Source organism: Vidua macroura, chromosome 3 (genome assembly GCF_024509145.1).
Source record: "Vidua macroura isolate BioBank_ID:100142 chromosome 3, ASM2450914v1, whole genome shotgun sequence".
Lineage (NCBI taxonomy): Eukaryota > Metazoa > Chordata > Aves > Passeriformes > Viduidae > Vidua > Vidua macroura.
The window spans coordinates 83,665,368-83,683,084 of NC_071573.1; the positions used below are offsets into that span (position 1 = coordinate 83,665,368).

The 17,717-nt window shown below is 34.3% G+C and overlaps 1 protein-coding gene across 4 annotated transcripts in view; it reads right to left on the reverse strand.

Annotated features, from left to right (window-relative positions):
• Positions 1 to 3,449: 3,449 nt before the first annotated feature.
• Positions 3,450 to 17,717, reverse strand: part of MYO6 (myosin VI) — a 72,903-nt gene continuing 58,635 nt past the window's right edge. The window contains exons 29-34 of one of the 4 annotated variants that reach the window (XM_053973902.1): positions 17,297 to 17,335; positions 14,025 to 14,128; positions 12,645 to 12,776; positions 10,466 to 10,492; positions 8,077 to 8,295; positions 3,450 to 6,844 (exon numbers count right to left, since the gene is read on the reverse strand). In XM_053973902.1, coding sequence (XP_053829877.1) covers positions 6,645 to 6,844; positions 8,077 to 8,295; positions 10,466 to 10,492; positions 12,645 to 12,776; positions 14,025 to 14,128; positions 17,297 to 17,335 — 721 coding nt within the window. In that variant the 3' untranslated portion in view covers positions 3,450 to 6,644. The remainder of the gene's footprint in view (positions 6,845 to 8,076; positions 8,296 to 10,465; positions 10,493 to 12,644; positions 12,777 to 14,024; positions 14,129 to 17,296; positions 17,336 to 17,717) is intronic. The other 3 variants (XM_053973905.1, XM_053973904.1, XM_053973906.1) reach the window with 3 other exon arrangements.

A 17,717-nucleotide genomic window follows, 5' to 3' on the forward strand; every position in this document is an offset into this window, starting at 1 on the left:
ATAAATTAATTTAGTGAGAAATCCAGCAACCATAAAATTGAAATGGGTTTAAAAAAATTATGTGGCTATTTTTCACTGTTACTTAAATTCACAGTGAATGTTTACATCACCCTTAGATTCAGCATGTTTTTAGTGATTTGAAAAAAGTAATTGCCAGAAGAAAATGAAACCTTTCATTAGCTGAAACTAAAAGGAGCACTTTGATTTCACAATCTAGAAAACTTCTTCAGGGCTAAAATTTTTAAAATAAAATATGGCACTTGAACTGAATTTTCAGGATGTGGCTATCTACAGCTTGTAGGCCAAACTGAGAGTTCAGTATCTAAATTCTGGTCTGCAGTATGTAATGACAGCAGTGACAGCTTTTTAGGACGTATTATCTAGAGTAAGTACAGCTCTGTACTTATAAAGGAATATATGAAAAGAGGCATAAAGTTCCAATAGAAGCTAAAATAACCTTAAAATCCTTCCTAAATATGAAAAATGTCTCCAGTTTAGTTATAGAACCACTGCATGGAAAATTATTGCACAACTTACTCATCAGAGGGGGTTTTGATTGGGTGGAGTTTACCCAGTTAGTCATTCAAAAACTAACCTTTAACATATGCAGGGATGGGGCATCCACAACGTCTCTGGGCAATCTCTTCCAGTGCCTCACCACCCTCACAGTTAAGAATTTCTTCCTTACATCTAATCTAAATCTCTTTCAGTTTAAAGCCATTCCCTCTAGTCCTATCACTCCCTGACCTTGCAAAAAGCCTCTGTCCCTCCTTCTTGGGCCCCCTGTAGATACTGAAAGGCCACTGGAATGTCTCCCTAAAGCCTTCTCTTCTCAAAGCTCAATTTCTATAATGAACTACCTATTTTGATGACCTTGCCTATTAGATATTAGATAAATAGTACCTTTTCAAATTCAACAATACTTTCCAAATGGTTTATGAGATTTTCTCTTATAGGTATTCAAGAAAGAAGGTCTGCATTATTCAAGATTGGACTTCAGGATGACTATGAAAAAAAAAAATAAAGGATTCCTAAAGATACAATATTTTGGCTCTAAAATCAGTGCACATTTTAAAAAATAGTTTTATTGAAGGAAAGAAACCGAGTTGAGCACCTTTTGAGCATGTCTAAAATGCCTGGTAGGAAGTCCCCACTATTAGGATGCATGCATTAAGCTTCTGGTGCATACACATCTTAACTGTTTTATTTAAGAGCTGAATGCTAGAAACAGATTTTCCTGAGAAGTGACATTTTTCAATATTGTATGTTACAGTCATTCTGGTAAAAATGTCAATGGAGCTTCAGTGCATTTCTATACCCCTTTATTAACCTTCCTTACACCCACTGATGCAAATGGTGAATGGAAATTAGAGCTGTCATTGACCAAAGGCCGCATTAAAAGCATTTGGGAACTTCTTCATTGCATCCCTGAATGCTCACATGGCAAATCACACAGTAGTTGGATTTAATTTTTCAAGGGTTTTTTATGAACATCAGATTCCTATTTTTCTGTTATAAACACATCATTTTTACATAAGCTTAACTGTTTCATTCTGGTGACAGCAAAACTATCAGGTTATCCTAAGACTTCGAACTTTTTGCTGAGGTCCAGTATGTGGAGTTTCATCTTTCCAGAACATGAGATTTATTTGCTTTATTTGCTTTAGAGCAAATAAACATGAGATTTATTTGCTTCACAAGCATCCTCCTGGTAGTGAGTAAATTAGAATTCCACATGAGAACCTATACTTTAGAATCAATACCCACACAAATAATTTTGAGAAGTTACTGTTAGTTTTTGTAGGAGAAATTCAAGCAGACAATGGGTGGCCATTAAGTATTCTGTAGGCTTATTAATTTATGCACTATGAATCCACAATCCTGATTCAAGTAGGAGCATTATTTTACCTTAAGTATCTTTTTCTAGAGTACATATCTCTATTTACACTCTGCACCAGTGTTGTATTCAGGCACTGGTTTGCTGCTTGGTGCACACCAGAAGTCGTACTTACAGCTCAAACTGAGCTTCTACAAAGTTCATGACTATCCTGGATGACAACGCCTCATTCAGATGTGAAACTTCCGTGTATTCAGGACAGCAGCTGACTGGTGACAATTCTTACTTGGTGCCGTGCAGTTACCACAGCAAAGACTGAACTTTGGCTTCCCTTCTCAAGTCCGCTCAGAACTGTTTACGAATTCCAAACAACTGCATGGGTTTGCCTGCAAAAAAACCACCGGAACTGGTGACTGCGTACGAATGAAGGCAGTGCACCAAGAACACAAGGTTGAGTTTCTAAGCTGAAATAGTGGTTTTACTTTCTTTATCTAAGTAGGAAAGAAAAATAAAGAAGAAACCTAAGATGTGTTTTTACACAGTAACACTTCAGAATAAAATTACTTTAAAAGTACTTTTTGCAGGGCACTGCAAGTCATCCTTGCCTACAAATGCTAGCTTTTCACTATTGCTCATGTAAGCTAAGAATGCATTAAGAATGCTGATAGCATTCCGGTTTTTTCCATTACAAATGTATTTTTGTATGTGTTTAGTGTATTTCAACTTATACTAGTTATCATTAGCCAGATTAAAAAATAAGTAATTTTAAAATGTGTATTTTAATAATGATTATTCATGATTGTATTTATCACTCTCAACTATTAATTACCAAATATATTTGCCGGACATAAACCTTTTGTATTTCAATAAAACATAATAAAATTATTTCCTTGAAAATGTCACAGGGAATTGAAGTGGTACCTAATATTACACTAAAGCTCATCATGTTACTTTAAAACTGATGTAAAGTTACAGTTGGAGATAAAAGCCATAAGGAATAAGGAAACTGAAACAAAATTGCATTTCCTAGATAAAGTATGAATTACTTAAATCTTTTTAAATTAAAAAACTACCACTGTGAGTTGGCCCTTAAGATGAAAAAGTTCCCTGAGACTCTAAGGGGAATACAAGCAAACAAAACCCCACAAAAGCAATACCACATCTCCATCCCAAACATAAAGCTTCCACCACAGCACACACATTCAAAGCAGCAGAGCTGGTGTCACCAGTCACTGACTGACACAATCTAAAATTAAAAGGATGCACAATACATAGCATAGCAAATCGGAAGCGATGGCAATAGATGTTTAAAAAGTTTTGAAAGTAAAAAGATACTTGTTTAAATAAATACTGAGAAATGAAGTATGAGATTTAAGATAACAAAATCAGAATTTTCTAATTTCAGAATGTTATTTTGGAGGAACACTTACCTTAGAAAGTAAAGACAAAATCTTTACTAGAATAAAGCTTTAAAAAGTAGATTTAAGTACCAAAAATATCTCATGGAAAAAGAGCAGACAGAACCAGCAAAGGAATATTTTTATATTTCTCATAACTTAATTAACCCTTATGCTTCAACTCTTCAAAGACAAAAACAGTAAGAAGATACAAGTAAGATTTCAACATGTAATGTCTTTATTTTTTATTTTTAATTTTCAGTACAGTATTGAGAGGTCATTTAAATACTTAAAATAAAGATATTTGAAGAAAAACCCAGAGGATTCAACTAGGTAAAGAAAAACACAATCTTATCAGTGGATAAAAGATAAGTATTGAATGACCTTAGGATCTTCAGAGTAGCATTCTCAAGAAAATGCATATTCCTGGGTCACCTAGTCAGGAATTTAGCTTAGTGTGGTGATTCTCTTCCTATGCTTTGTTTTGTGGAGCATTTTAGGCAGATCTCACCTATAATGGACAGCTTCACTGACAGGCAGGAAGAATTTTATTTTTTTAAATGAAATGCACAGAGAACCAAGCCAATGTGTTTTAAAAACCTCTATAATTTTCTCAGTAATTATAGATTAGATAGGCATCAGGTCATCCTACAGTCCTAAAGATCAACCCTCTCCCCTCACTTTGTATTTCCTCTCCAAATCAACCAACTATAATTATCTGACACAGTACAAGGGATCATGGAAACAATTGGTATGCAGTTAAATATTGCCAGACAGGTAAAAAAAAAATAATCTGAAACTAATTGAAAATTAATTTTGTTTCACAAAAAAGATAAGTAAAACTAAGAGCAGAAGCTGCTTTTGATGTGCAGTGAAAAAAAAAGGGGGGAAAAAGCAGCCTGCTACTGGGCAAACTAGAATACCCTGATTTCTGGAATGCATCTTCTGCTTCCCTCAGGCATACTTCTGGAGCAATGCTGGGAGGTGGGAGCATCTCATTTGAGATGTCCAGCCACAGAGGCTCTTCCACTATTTCAAAGCCCATTTTATTATCATGATAGCTCATATATGTTAGTCATTTAGTAAAGAAAAATTTCCATACATCCCATTCTGAGAAATAAATTTTCTTTTCAATGCCAGTGAAGGAAATCCTGACATAACTGAAGTAATGGAGTGGAAAAATACAGTTAATTTTATTTAAAGTTCCCTGCAGGTATGTTTACACACATACATACTAAAATATTTAAGCACATATATGTGTACATACCTCCACACATGTAAGCATTTGAGGTTCTTTGCTTACAATATTCAGTCTCATAAGATCCAAGGATTTTTAGAGATATATACACTAAGATGGAATGTGCTAAGTCAAGCAGGTAAACCCAGACAGAAACAAACACAGATCAGGTCAGTGATTTTTCTTCCTTAGATCGCATGAGCAAGAACAGCTTCTTGCAGTGCTAAGTGTTTGGGGACTGGAAGTTGTCACATTTTGGTTCCAATGCAGTAACACATTAAACCAGTAATTCCAATTTCATAAGCTGCACCTTTAAACTCACGCAACACTGTACAGGTTTGCACACAACTTTCTGGCCTGCAGTCTGATGCACTTCTCCTTTCATCTTCCAGCCAAAAATGACTGTTTCAGTGAAGAATTTGGGTAAAATGAAAACAATTTTCTCATTTGCAATCACATGACCAGGAAGTAGAGTGTGTCTGCAGTAGAAGCTGAGATTCCCTGACACAGTGGATGTGTAGAGGGTTAAATACCACTTGAATATCTCCACATTATTCCCATAAGGAGTGCATTTATAACAACAAGCAGACTGTGGCACGCAACCACAGTCTAAGGTCAGCAAGGAGCTTTCTCTGTGCTACAGAACCATCCCTCTCGAATATTAAGTATATTTATGCATTTAAAAATTAAAGTTTCCAAGAGGTTTCATGCTCAGTAAGGAGTGTGGAAATTATTTTATACTGTAAGCAAACTGTCAATTAAAAAGGGCAAAAATTCATTTTTAAATCAGGCTATGTAATTGGACATCAAGCTACTTATATTTTGGGTTTTTATCAGAGAGATAACAAATGGTCATGTTTAATTTGTTGAAATAATGGTAAGCAAGGTAAAGCAGAAAGTGAAAGAGATGTGTCTTTTAACTGTATGAAATTAATGATTCCCACCCACAAAAACTCCCCAAACAGACAGCTTAATAAAGGAACTGTTACAAGCTATGAAGCTTGATAGAGGAGATTAATATACAGCTCAGCATCCAAATCATTATGATATTCCAGTACACTAAAAATTGTAGCTATTTCATCAGCATATAGTATTAAGATGCATTCTGTTATTGGACCAATTTTTTACACAGTCTAACAAAAGTTACAGACCTTGTATATCTCGTTACAGTTAAAAAAAGAGGATTTCTGAGGCTCAGGCCTCAATATTCAGTTAAGTTATACTGCCAGCAAAAAGCTGAACATATTTCCCTTAATGCTATCCTTAATCTTATATACCTTCAGATACAATTTTGTGTAACATGTTGAAATTACACTACCTGGCTAAACAAACTGTCCAAGAATTGCTAGTAGAAATGTGGTCAGAAAAATAAAGTCTAAAGCAAATTTGTACTAAAGAGAAAAAAAAAAAAAATCTACAAGAGAAGTGGTATAAGCCCTAAAGAGCAGTACATCCTCTGAGGACCTCCAATATTATACTATTTTGATGTATATGAATGCTTTTCTTGGAATATACAGAAAACCATTTCTCTTAAACCAAAACAGAGAATGCATTAAACAGGGGCTTATAGGTCTCAAGTTCAGGAGGATTTCCCACCAGGTTCTGAAAAAACAAAAATCATTAAATACAGACACTAATCGGTTTGCAAATCAGGACATAAAATGTCTCAGATTATATAAAAGTATACTCCAACTTCTCCGTAACAGAAGTCAAAGCTAAGGCCTCACAATTCCAGTCATTAGAAATATTATATTCTCTTTTCTAGGCCACCACTTGAAGCCAACTACTCAGTGTTTGAAAGAAGGAATCTTATAAAAAGGTGGTTGCAGTGCAGTTCTTTGCAGTATGTACCCAAGTACAGACAGATTGCTTAAAAGTGTTAAGAGTTATAACAGAAACTGTTAAAGAATATGCAACATAAAAACAAAAATGCAGCAAACTACAATGACTGAAGTTTCTTCAGGGTCCTCATACCTAGTAAAGTTCACTACACAAATTAAACATCATGAAGTACAAATTAACAAACCACAAGATTAATAAAATCTGTTCACTTTATATTAAACATCTCTACTCTGATTACAGAATGTTTAGGTCCCCTGTAGCACAGAGGAACTCTTCCCTTTGTATCGTGGGCACGGTTCTCATCTCGAGGGCTCCTGTGCCGACTGCCCAGTTATTTCAACAGGTTCTGCAGCATCGCCGTAGCGTAGGTAGGGCGAGCTTGTCTGCTTGCAATCGCGTTTTGGAGATACTGGATGCCTCCACAGCGTTCCCAAATTTCTTCAAACTGTCTCGGTAAAATTTCAGCACCTCGCTTTCGGGTCAAGCCAGTCTCTTCAAGATTAAGCTCACACATATCCATATCATCCTTACCTGAAACGGTAAAGGGAAAAAGAAAACGGTAAAGGGAAAAAGAAAACAGATACAGGCATTTTTCAGTTTCCTGGTTTTTTGTTACACAGAGAACACTAAAGAAGTATGAGAATAAAATAGTATCAGATGCTGCAATTGACAAAGCTGTGCTTAAACAGTAAGAAAAGAGGAATAAAGGGAAGAAGCTGAAAGATCATCTCAATATGTTCTTCTGGAACCCATTACAGGATGACAACCACATTTGGATTACATATACTTTCAGTTTCAGGCCACTTCACAGTGAACTGCTTTACTTTTGGTTAAATGTATCAAAACAACTAAGAATTCCAGACTTTGGATCAAGTAGCTAATCTGTCAGCCTACCACCCAAAACAAACAGTGCTTACCAAATGGGACCAACGTAGGCAATCTAATGAAATGATATGTGTAGCTCACAAACTAAATTGTAATCTTATTTTTAACAGGTACTCATGACAGCAGTGCTACTTTTAGCTATGGGCTTTGGCACTGAACAGCAACAGTTGGTATAAGGAATTCTACTTAATATAATTTGCAGAAAATAAACTTTTGTTGCTAGTAAAGCATAATTCTGAAGTGAAACAAATTGCCTATGGCCTTTCCTCAGCTCCTAAGTTAAATACAAAATCTCAAAACATAGAAGCATAGGCAGCATTTCTCCAGTGTTTTCTGCCCTGCTCCTCACCCTCCAGAAAAAGAGGATACATTTCACTACCAGATAAATTTTTACCTATCCATTGCAACATTTATTTTAGATTTTTAAGATTAAAAAGCTATTCTCCAATACTAAGTGGCATAAATAGGGTAAAAGCATCACCTTGCTATTAGCCCCACGCTATGGAAAGACAATGTAACATATGCACAAATTGTTTTGATACAAACTGCTTGTAATTCTTTATAGCTAACTAAGAAACAGCATAATAATGAATAGACCTTTCCCAGATAAATTGTGATGCTTAATCTTCATGCTCTCTCCAGTTCAATGAATAATCTGAGGACTTGTAATAATAAAACCCTTTCCATTTGGATTCCCACTCTATGGCATTCTAAATTGAAGTACGTGTACAAGTAAAACATAGGACCAGTTACATGTCCAATTGATATTCTGAAACATTCGGCCACCATCTCTGCCCAGATAAGAACTGCTGATGATAAAAAGAAAAAAAAAAACCTCTGCATTTTTTCGAAGTTGCCGTTTTGCTTTCAATACCAACCTGCTACAAGCAGAATGGGTGCCTTGTCAGGGTGAAGCTCCATTTGCCGAGCAATCCAGGGCCCGTCGAAGTGTGCGTACCACCAGCCCTTCTTCTTGTTCTGCGGGTCTTTGTACTGGTCCGCAGGGCGGATGAAGGGAATGCGGAAGTAGCGCTGCTGTCTGTTTATTTCAATCTCTTGTTGTCTGCCTGGTAGCTGGGCTGTGGGGTTCTGTTGTGCTATCATACAAAATAACCCCCCAAAGATAAGTGAACAAAACAATTAGAGAACAAGAAAGCCATATTAATTGCTTTATTAGTCAGCACATTAAAAAACAAATAAACAAAACAACAGAACACACAAAAAAACAAATAAACCCCCCCAAAACCCAAGAGATTCTCTCTCAAGGTCATCTGAAGTCTCAGCAGAAAGTACTAAAAAGTACCTAAAATGTAAATAGAAGTACTTAAAAAGTACTCCCATTTCATGTAATGTGCATTCTGTTAATCGCAACAGCTAAAACACTGGTCAGAAAAGGCTCATGTTAACTGCTGTATCTACATGTGACCCAAATGCATGTTTAAACAAAACAAAGTAAATAAAATAACATATTCTACTTTAAATCAATATTTAAGGTAAAATTTCCCATATAAAATTTCTTACCAAACAGAAACATTTATCGGTAATTGCTTTTGTTCAGTCCATTTCTTTGTAAAAAAGATCACAGTGCACAGAAGCATTTTCAGTTACAAACATACAAAGCATCACTTAATGTTTGACAGTCAACACAGAAGGATGTATAATACTGTTAGAGATTGATAATTTGTTAATAGAAATGTTGACAATAAATATTGCTTATTACAAAGCTGCCATCAAACAACTTTCTGCCTAGATTTCTATATGTCAAAATCTGACATTAGAAGTAATTTCTGGCTGCTTTCTTTTTTCAAGGAATTATCTTAGACCATTAAGATCAGCTGACTGAACTTCTAAAGGAGAAAGTTACATAATTTTTTTTCAAGTTCCATATATATTTTTGGTAAATATTTTCCACACAAATTTTTGGACTTTTTGAGTTCCCCATATTTCAGACTCTGGAGAGAAACTTGCTTTCAAATAAAAGCACGTACTCTCTACGTTAATTCATCAAATGATCAACCTTCTTAATCTTACACATACACTATCATAATTAGTTTTAACTAGTAAATGCTCTTAAAAGCAACATCCTTTCCTTTAATAATCGCCCCTGCAAAAGTTAGCTACTGATCCTGTTTTAGTGGTTTACACCGTTACAGATACCCTGCGCAAGAACCTTTACCATCTCTACAGAAGAAAATCAGTATTAACTTCTTATATGTTTCAGCAAAAAAGGAATAATTAAAAGCAAATTCAATTTTTTTCCTTGTCTATTGAGCAACAAAGGTAATTTCTGAGCTAACATTCAATAATATGAAAAATTACAGTTACTTTTAATAACTTATTTTTACAGTCATGAACGGGACTAGAACATAGACTAGCAACTGCATCTTGAAATTTCTTCTGCTTAGATTCAAGCAAAAATAATTTCTCTAAACTTGAAGAGGAGAACCTTAAAACCCCCCCATGCGTTATACATATTGCATCTCTTTTTTTTAATGTGTGCATTAACAACAAACATAGAAGAAAAAACACCCAGATTTTAACATGTGAATGCTATTTTTATACATCAACTCTGATAAAACACATACCTTACAGGGTGACAGAGTTTATAAAAAACTAATTCAATTTTCTACAAATTGTCTGAACATTTATCCCAGCAGATGAGTGCTTAAGTATTGTTAAATACTTTTTGTACTGCAATGGTAATTGCTAAGGCTCATTTCTACCCCATGGCATGTCTAAATCCAAGGGCAAATCTAGAGAACAGGAATGCTAAATAGCCAATGGAACCTCTACTTGGTGCTATAGAACTGTAGCTCTCTATTCGGAAGAAACCATCACCTGAATGTTAGTCTGTGTGCTAGAATAAATAGTTGTTAAATTATGTTGATTCGAGAGTTTTGCTACAACAAAAAGCCATGTGAAGACAATAAAAAATGCTAGAATGTTATTTCAGGGGCAGGGGGGAGGGGCTTGGAAAAAATTGGAGATTATTCCTTCCAATATTTTATGTAAGAAGGTTATTTCACTCTCCCTTCCCCATGACTCCTCAAATGGGTAGGATTTCATGAAGACAAGTACATTTTTAAATTACTACAGTAATGGATAATTACCATCAGACGAATAACATTGTCAAATTAGAAAATATTTTTTTTACAATTAACTTCTACGTACATGTGTAGCAAAACACTAGATCAATCAATGTTAGTATAAAGCTCTCAAGTGTTCCTATTCTTCAAAGTTAGCTTAAACAACTGTCTCCTCACTTACTTGAGTTGTTCAAAAATGGTGCAAAATCTGTAAACAAATATTACATGTTGAACAAAACATGAAAGTGCTGATCCTTTGTAAGTTATGGTTTCATTACAACATCAACATTTTTCACCAATGCTGATAACAGACAAATGGGAATTCTAGTTACAACATAAATGCAGATTCTAAGTATTTCTACTCATTTTCTACTTCTATTTTCATCAGGATTTTACCTCAAAATTAATCACCTTAATAATTTGCAATTCCTGTTACAAAGCTTCAGTGGTATATATACCAAGCATAGATTGCTCTGACAAATCTGCTAGTTAACTAATGTAGTAATTTTCTTTTTTGACATTTCTGCTAGGAAAAAAACTTCTAGACCTCTGTCAATACCAATAATAATATACAAACCAGTGCTTAGTTTCTATACTGAATGTATTAATTTAATTAAAGGACAGTTGTAAAATTACATTAAAGGATACTGTAAAACTACATTAAATCAAAGAAGCGGTGGAAAGAAAGAACTACATCATTTTAAGCACACATCCACTACCACTAGAAAGACTTTTAGCTTAAACACCTAAGAAATCAGAATTCCTTCTTACTACCTTCACAGATCACTACAATAGATATACATGAAATGCCCATGTGGTATAATTATTTGCAATATGAAGAATTATACTGGCATTAACATTAAGAGTCTCTAAAAGTCACTATCAATTTCTTCTGAACGGCAAGCTTCTCTTATTCAGAAATATGATGCTATATATCAATGAAGGTGAAAAAATACATTGAAAAAACACTGGAAAGAATGCAGCAAATGCCTGAATAAAAGTGATAAGAATATGAATATTCTCAGCTTTGTGTGCAAAAATCCAAAGATCATCTGCTCTTTGATACTTCCCATCAGCAATACTGTGTATGAATATTTTACCCATTTAGCTCCAGAGAGAACATTCAAAGCAATTTACAAAAAACACTTTCCAGAAGTGTTTCAAATGCCTTTTCCTGCCATTTCAGTCATAAGCCTTCTTAAGCACCTAAAACCACATTTCAGACACAAGGACCCATTCTTTGATAATATCTTCTCCAAGGGTCCAGATTTTGCCTGCCACATATCCATACTAAAATTCCCTGAAAACCTCAAACTCAGGTAATGCTCAAGCAATGAATAACTCAAGTAAATTAATCAAGGGGAAGGAAGTGCCTTTGTACATGGACTGAGATTACCCGGGGCACCTGCATTCCCTGGGATGCTTATTCTCCATGTCCCAGGACAATGCCTTAATCTCATGTGACTTTGGGGAGAGAACTTCCCCCCCATCTTCCCTTTCTTTTGTCTCTCCCATTAACTGTGTGGCAGGAACACAAATATCAAATATCATGGAACCAAAAGACAAAAGGAATGATCTGACTAAATTATTCCATGCGTTTACTGTGATTCTATAAACTTCTTAGATTCCTTTTATACAGATGATCACCAGACTTCTGAGGTGGGATGCTGGGAAAAGAGTAACAGTCCACTCTGTAAATATCACTCCAGAAACCAGGTAAGTAATTTTGAGGTCTGGCAGTCTTAAACTCCCACACTTCCTTGATGAATGCAAAAGAAACTTACTCTGATTAGTGTGTTGCATTGTCAATAAACACCTGTCTGTGAAATCAGTAGAATGAGGGTCTAAGTAGAATACAGGGTCTAGGCAAAATTTGTCACGCCATGAGCCAAAACTGCAGTATCAACACTCACAGGTATTTTAAAAGAGAATGTAACATGATGTATGTAAGCAGACGTAAATGACAGAATTAGTAGCACCTTTTAAAAGTTTCTACATCTATGTCTACATGGCTATATATTATGTAATATTAAAGTAGCACATCAATGAACATTTCACAAAATACCAGCACCTGCATCAGTAGATCAAGAACTCTTTTTAACAGACGTCAGCTGGATGTGAGAAAAGGTTTCAAGAGAGAGCTGTTCAGCATAAGTAGCTGGGTCTACTGAAAGTGTTTTAATTTCTGTGAAGAATTTGCCAATTTCAATCTTTCCAAAATATTTACCTTAAATCAACACAAAACACTCCTAAAACCTCCAAGTTTCTCCAACCTAGCAAACCCAAAATCCATTCCAGAAATGTTCTCTTTAGAATATTATCACCAAAATTACTATAAACACAAAATTATCTCTCCTCACCATAGTCTGTGACTGATTTGGGAGCACGCTGTTCTGTTTCTGCATTGCGTTTCTTATTCTTGGATTTCCAAGCATGATACACCTTTAGCCTTCGGTGGAACTCTTCTCTGCAAGCTGCCAAGAGTTCAATATCTATCCCAAAAAAAGAAGAAGGAGAAGGCATGAATGAGAAATGTCAGAAAAATTATTTATTAAATGCTTTTCTATATTGATAAGGTATATGATTGGAGATGAAATTGTAACACGAATATGATAAAATGTAATATAAAAACCCCTCACTCTCTGCAGCACAGGGCCTGTGGTTTATGGTCTAGAAAGTCTCTCAGAGTTTCATGAATCCTTTTCTGCTTTAGAGTAAAGACAATCCCCAAAGCAGCTGTTGTACTGGGACATTTGGAGCAGTGAAATGCTACAAATATTTCTGTTGACAGCATCACAACACAAGCAGCACAGAAACAAATTAAAAAAATATTAAATTGCACTACTGAACATTATTTCTGCAACTGAAAAAAGAAGAAAAACAGCAATTTGACGGCTTAGATTTGCATTCTTTTTTCATGTATCTATTTTAATTTTTCTGAACTTCACTATAGTAAGAGACTAAATGATGACAAGGCTTTTTCATTAGTTATCTCAGAGTATCCAAGTTGGCTTCATGAGGAAAGAACTCCACTTATTACTGCACCATCTACATAGCTGAAATCATTGCTCCAGTCTTGCATATGTAAAAACAGTAAAAGAGAATGAGTTATTTTCTAATTTCTACATCCAGGAAGAAATTCTGAGTGATCTTAAATCACAAACTAACCAACTGCTTTCAGTAAGAAGCAGGAAGAAACAGTAATATCTAAAAAAGGAATAATTCTTATCTGTTTCAATCTTCACAGCATTGAGGCCAAAGAGATTAATGCCCCAATGTAAGCTTCCAAAAAGAAGTTACACATTTTGAAAATTAAAGAATAATATGAATATCTAAGAGAGAATATATTTTTGCTTTCTTTATGATCTGGTGACAGCAAGAAGTGATAGCAAAAAAAAATCTTAGAAATGCAAATTCTAGGTAAAGCATAATAACTGCTATTCCCTCTATGGAAGTACATCAAACTTAGTGAACTTAATTAAGAAGTTATAACATGTATTTTATGGCCCAAGATGTTTATTATCATAAATATATAATCCCTAAAAGACATAACAATGGAAATTCTGTTTCCTTAATATGGAAATAGCTTCATGTACTGTTCTTTTGGGAGTAAGAGAATCTTTTTTAATTAATTTGTTATTCACGCAGACTAATGTAAACTTTTTATCTTTGTTATAGAAAGAAAGTAACACTCTTCATATAACTACAACTTGAACTCTCTCAGAAAAAAAACCTCTTACCACAGGATGTGTTGATTGTATCACGAAGCTCTGCATATTTCCATTTACTGAGATCATGTTTCTTAGTACCAGCAGCAGCTTTTGTGGCTTGCACTGCAGGACCCCTGCAATTATTTTTAAAATACATATGTATTTTTTCAGGTATTAAACAGGAATTGTTTTAAGAAGAGGACGAGATCCCATGATCAACAATGTATCATACTTATTACCATGCAGAATTCTAAGAAAAAATACTGAAATATTTTCAAGTGTTCAAATTATTAAGAGAAAATGAAAATATATTTCATGCACAAAATCATATTGTAATGTGATTGGCCTCCTAAAGATTAAAAGGAATTGTAATTGATACTTTTCATGTACATGATACATGTTCTGGGTATCTCATCCCACACTGATGTACATTTTACTTTGTGCCAACCAAGATGCAGAAAACAAAGACTGACAGTAGACATTTTTAGTTCTATTCAAAAAACAGACGAGGAAAAATATTCCTGAAGTAGAACAAGGAGAAGGAAGAAAAGGCATTTCCTCTGCTATTTAAAACTGGTCTAGGACAAAATCCTTTTTCCAAAGCTTGAGAAAATATTCTGTCTTTGACAAAAACCTAACTTGAGAGAAGAAACCAAATTAATTCTATATTGGCTATCTAATAATAGCAATATTTATTCTGGGGTTGGGGGTGATGATATTGATAACCAAGAAATATCAAGGTAAAAAAGACCACTTGGACAAAAGGCTGACCAGTAAAAGAAGACTCATTGAAACACAGCGTTTTCCAAAGGCAAAAGATCTTCACCATGTAAGTAATACACAAGTAAGTCAACAGCAAATGCAAGTGAGAAATTATTACTAAAATCTCAATCACCTTTAAGAAAATGTACAAGGTTTCCATGTACAAAATGAACATTAGATATAAAGATAAGCCTGAATTTATTTTTCTTCCCCAAGAAATATGGTATGGATAAGTGGAAGAATCCTCCCTCAGGAATGGCAAACTTCCCGTGGATTATTTGCTTATAAAATAAGTTCAAAACACTGCAACGATCAGTGATGAGCAGCACACCTTTTAAACATTAAGGAATTCAGGAGCAGACACATGATTTTACCAGCCTCTGCTCATGACTAAGAACAAAAATTGAATTCTTTCAGGATCTGAGGGAATTTCTTCAAAAGAAACTAGATCTTTAACAAGGTAGCAAAGTTCTTGATGCAATCAGAAAAAAACAGGCCTTTTCATTTGAGGGTCCGTTTGTACAGAAATCTTTGTGGGACAGGCACACTATTAATAGGTGTAATCTAGTGAATATTATTTTAACATTTATTTTTCCATGAAGGTCTCATGTGGTACTGTGAAGTTTTATGTTTATTTTCCTTTTTTAATTAGAAGGTTATAAAAAACTATTATAACCTGAATTTTTTCTTTATGCAGATACAGCAGTTTTGAAAGCAGAGATAACAAATGCAATTTAAATTTCATTGAATAAACCTAACATTCTTCTTAATAACAACTGAACCATCTCTTCAGTATAATTAAAACTACAAAATTTTACTGTTGGAGTAGCAGCTTAATGCCTACTCATACTACTAATCTGAGTCCACACACAGCTTCCAGCTAGAGTGTGAGAAGTCCAACTTAAAAAATTAACTCTGACTTAGAACTACTCATAAGTGTAAAACAAATAGCTGGACAAACTCCTTCAAAATACATCCTTCAATACTTTGTTATTATTGGCATACCTGTAGGACATTAAGGATTCCTGATAAATAATTTCCACTGCCTGGTGTCTAACCTTCTTGAACCTAATTTGACAAATCCTAAGGATTTTCCTTATTTAGCAACATTACCCACCACTCTAAGAGTTTGCTGCCTAATTTAGCACAGCAGAACTAGGCTGTACCCTCTCTGGTTAAACTAGTAATCTTTAAGAATGCTAATCCAATTGAATGGCTTAGTCTTTCTATTAGGTTACTACTCGGCACTCTGAAGATCACTTGTTTGTTTTCTACATGACTTCAAGCATAACAGTCTGGCAGTAAGAGGAGCATCACATTTGACATTCAATCTTCACTGCTCCACATGAGAGTTATGTATCATAAACAGTATTTTCAGACTAAAAATACAAAAGATCAGTCTCATGTTGAAAGTTTCCAGTGTATGAAAAGTGAGACAAATTTAGTTAAACAAGCAGATACTGAGAGGTAATTGCATTTTGAATTCAACCAGAACACAAAGCCTCTGATTTTGCCCCAAAATTTTGTCATCTTTTTATACATTGAAAATTGGCCACTATCACTGGAACTATGTCAATATATGCAATACAAATATGGCCATTTAAATTCACATGCTACCTTAATTACACATGATGTGGTTTATTCCTATTCTTAAAATAACACTGCAGGAGAAAAATTTAGTTACCAGCTGCATTCCAATCATCCATGATACCACTAGAAAATCCATCAAACATGTGAGATCATCTTCAGACTATATATACATAGCTTAGTAACTTTTTAAACAACAGGTTTCAAAACCTCTAAACATTTTTTCTTCTTCTGTAAGCTTCATAAAATCAATGTCAAAGGTTATTTCTGCCCTCAAGTTGCAGAAAACACTTTCTAATTACTTGCTGATATGGAAGACAATAACAAAGATTTCTTTGAACAGAGTATTAGCATTTTACCAACTAGCATATTCAGACCAAAACCTGTATTTATCTTTCCTTCTGCATTGTGCATAAAATCTTACATTACCATTCAAGAAATCTCAGAAGGGAATTTTGTTTGGATATCTCAAGAGGATTTTTAATACGGTCTTACCATGGAAATTTTCAAAACTGCTTTTATTTTAAGGGAACTCTAATTAGAATATTTCCTTATTAAATGCACTGACAGTTACATTACTGCTAAATGACTTCATTAACTTTGTGCTGAAACTGTAGAAACACACCTTTAAAAGATGTGGAGTTTTGTGTTCTGTTTATCACAAAGGTGAGAGGAGAAGAAAGCTGGAGAAGTATTAATGAAATTACAGAAAATTACAGGGTAGGGAACTATTCTTATTCTTTTTCAATACAGTCAATTAAAATAGCAAAGAAATAATTGCTGGAAAAAGGTAAATGTAATTTATCTGAAAGAAATAATTTACTTATCTGTTTATCACTTAAAAAAAAAAAACCAAGATTTCAGTACTTTTCATTCCATAATAATTCAACCCATATCATGTGTAATCACACATGAAAATGATTGATTCACTGGTGTTATACCTTCTCACCTACCTAGACAATATTTCTGACATTTCTGTGGCCATTTGTTCCCTACAAGAAAATTGATAAATGAGCATAAACCATATATATGGATATAAAAACAGCCTTAGTAACTGTGAAAGTGTCTTGACAATCAAACTGAAGTTAAATGAAGTGCACAGGAAATGGCTACTTATTTTAAATTATTTCCATTCAGACACACATACAAACATATATATACATACATCCATATATATATATATATATATATATATATACACATACAAACACACACACACAGAGTCCTGATTCTGTAAAGGGCAATAAATCACACAGGGCAGTGAGAAATGGATGGTATCTGAAAAGCTTTACAGCAATTCTATAATAATTTTTGAATAGATGTTATTCGGTATATTTGATTATTAAAGGGTTTATTAGACATAAGCAAAGTAGT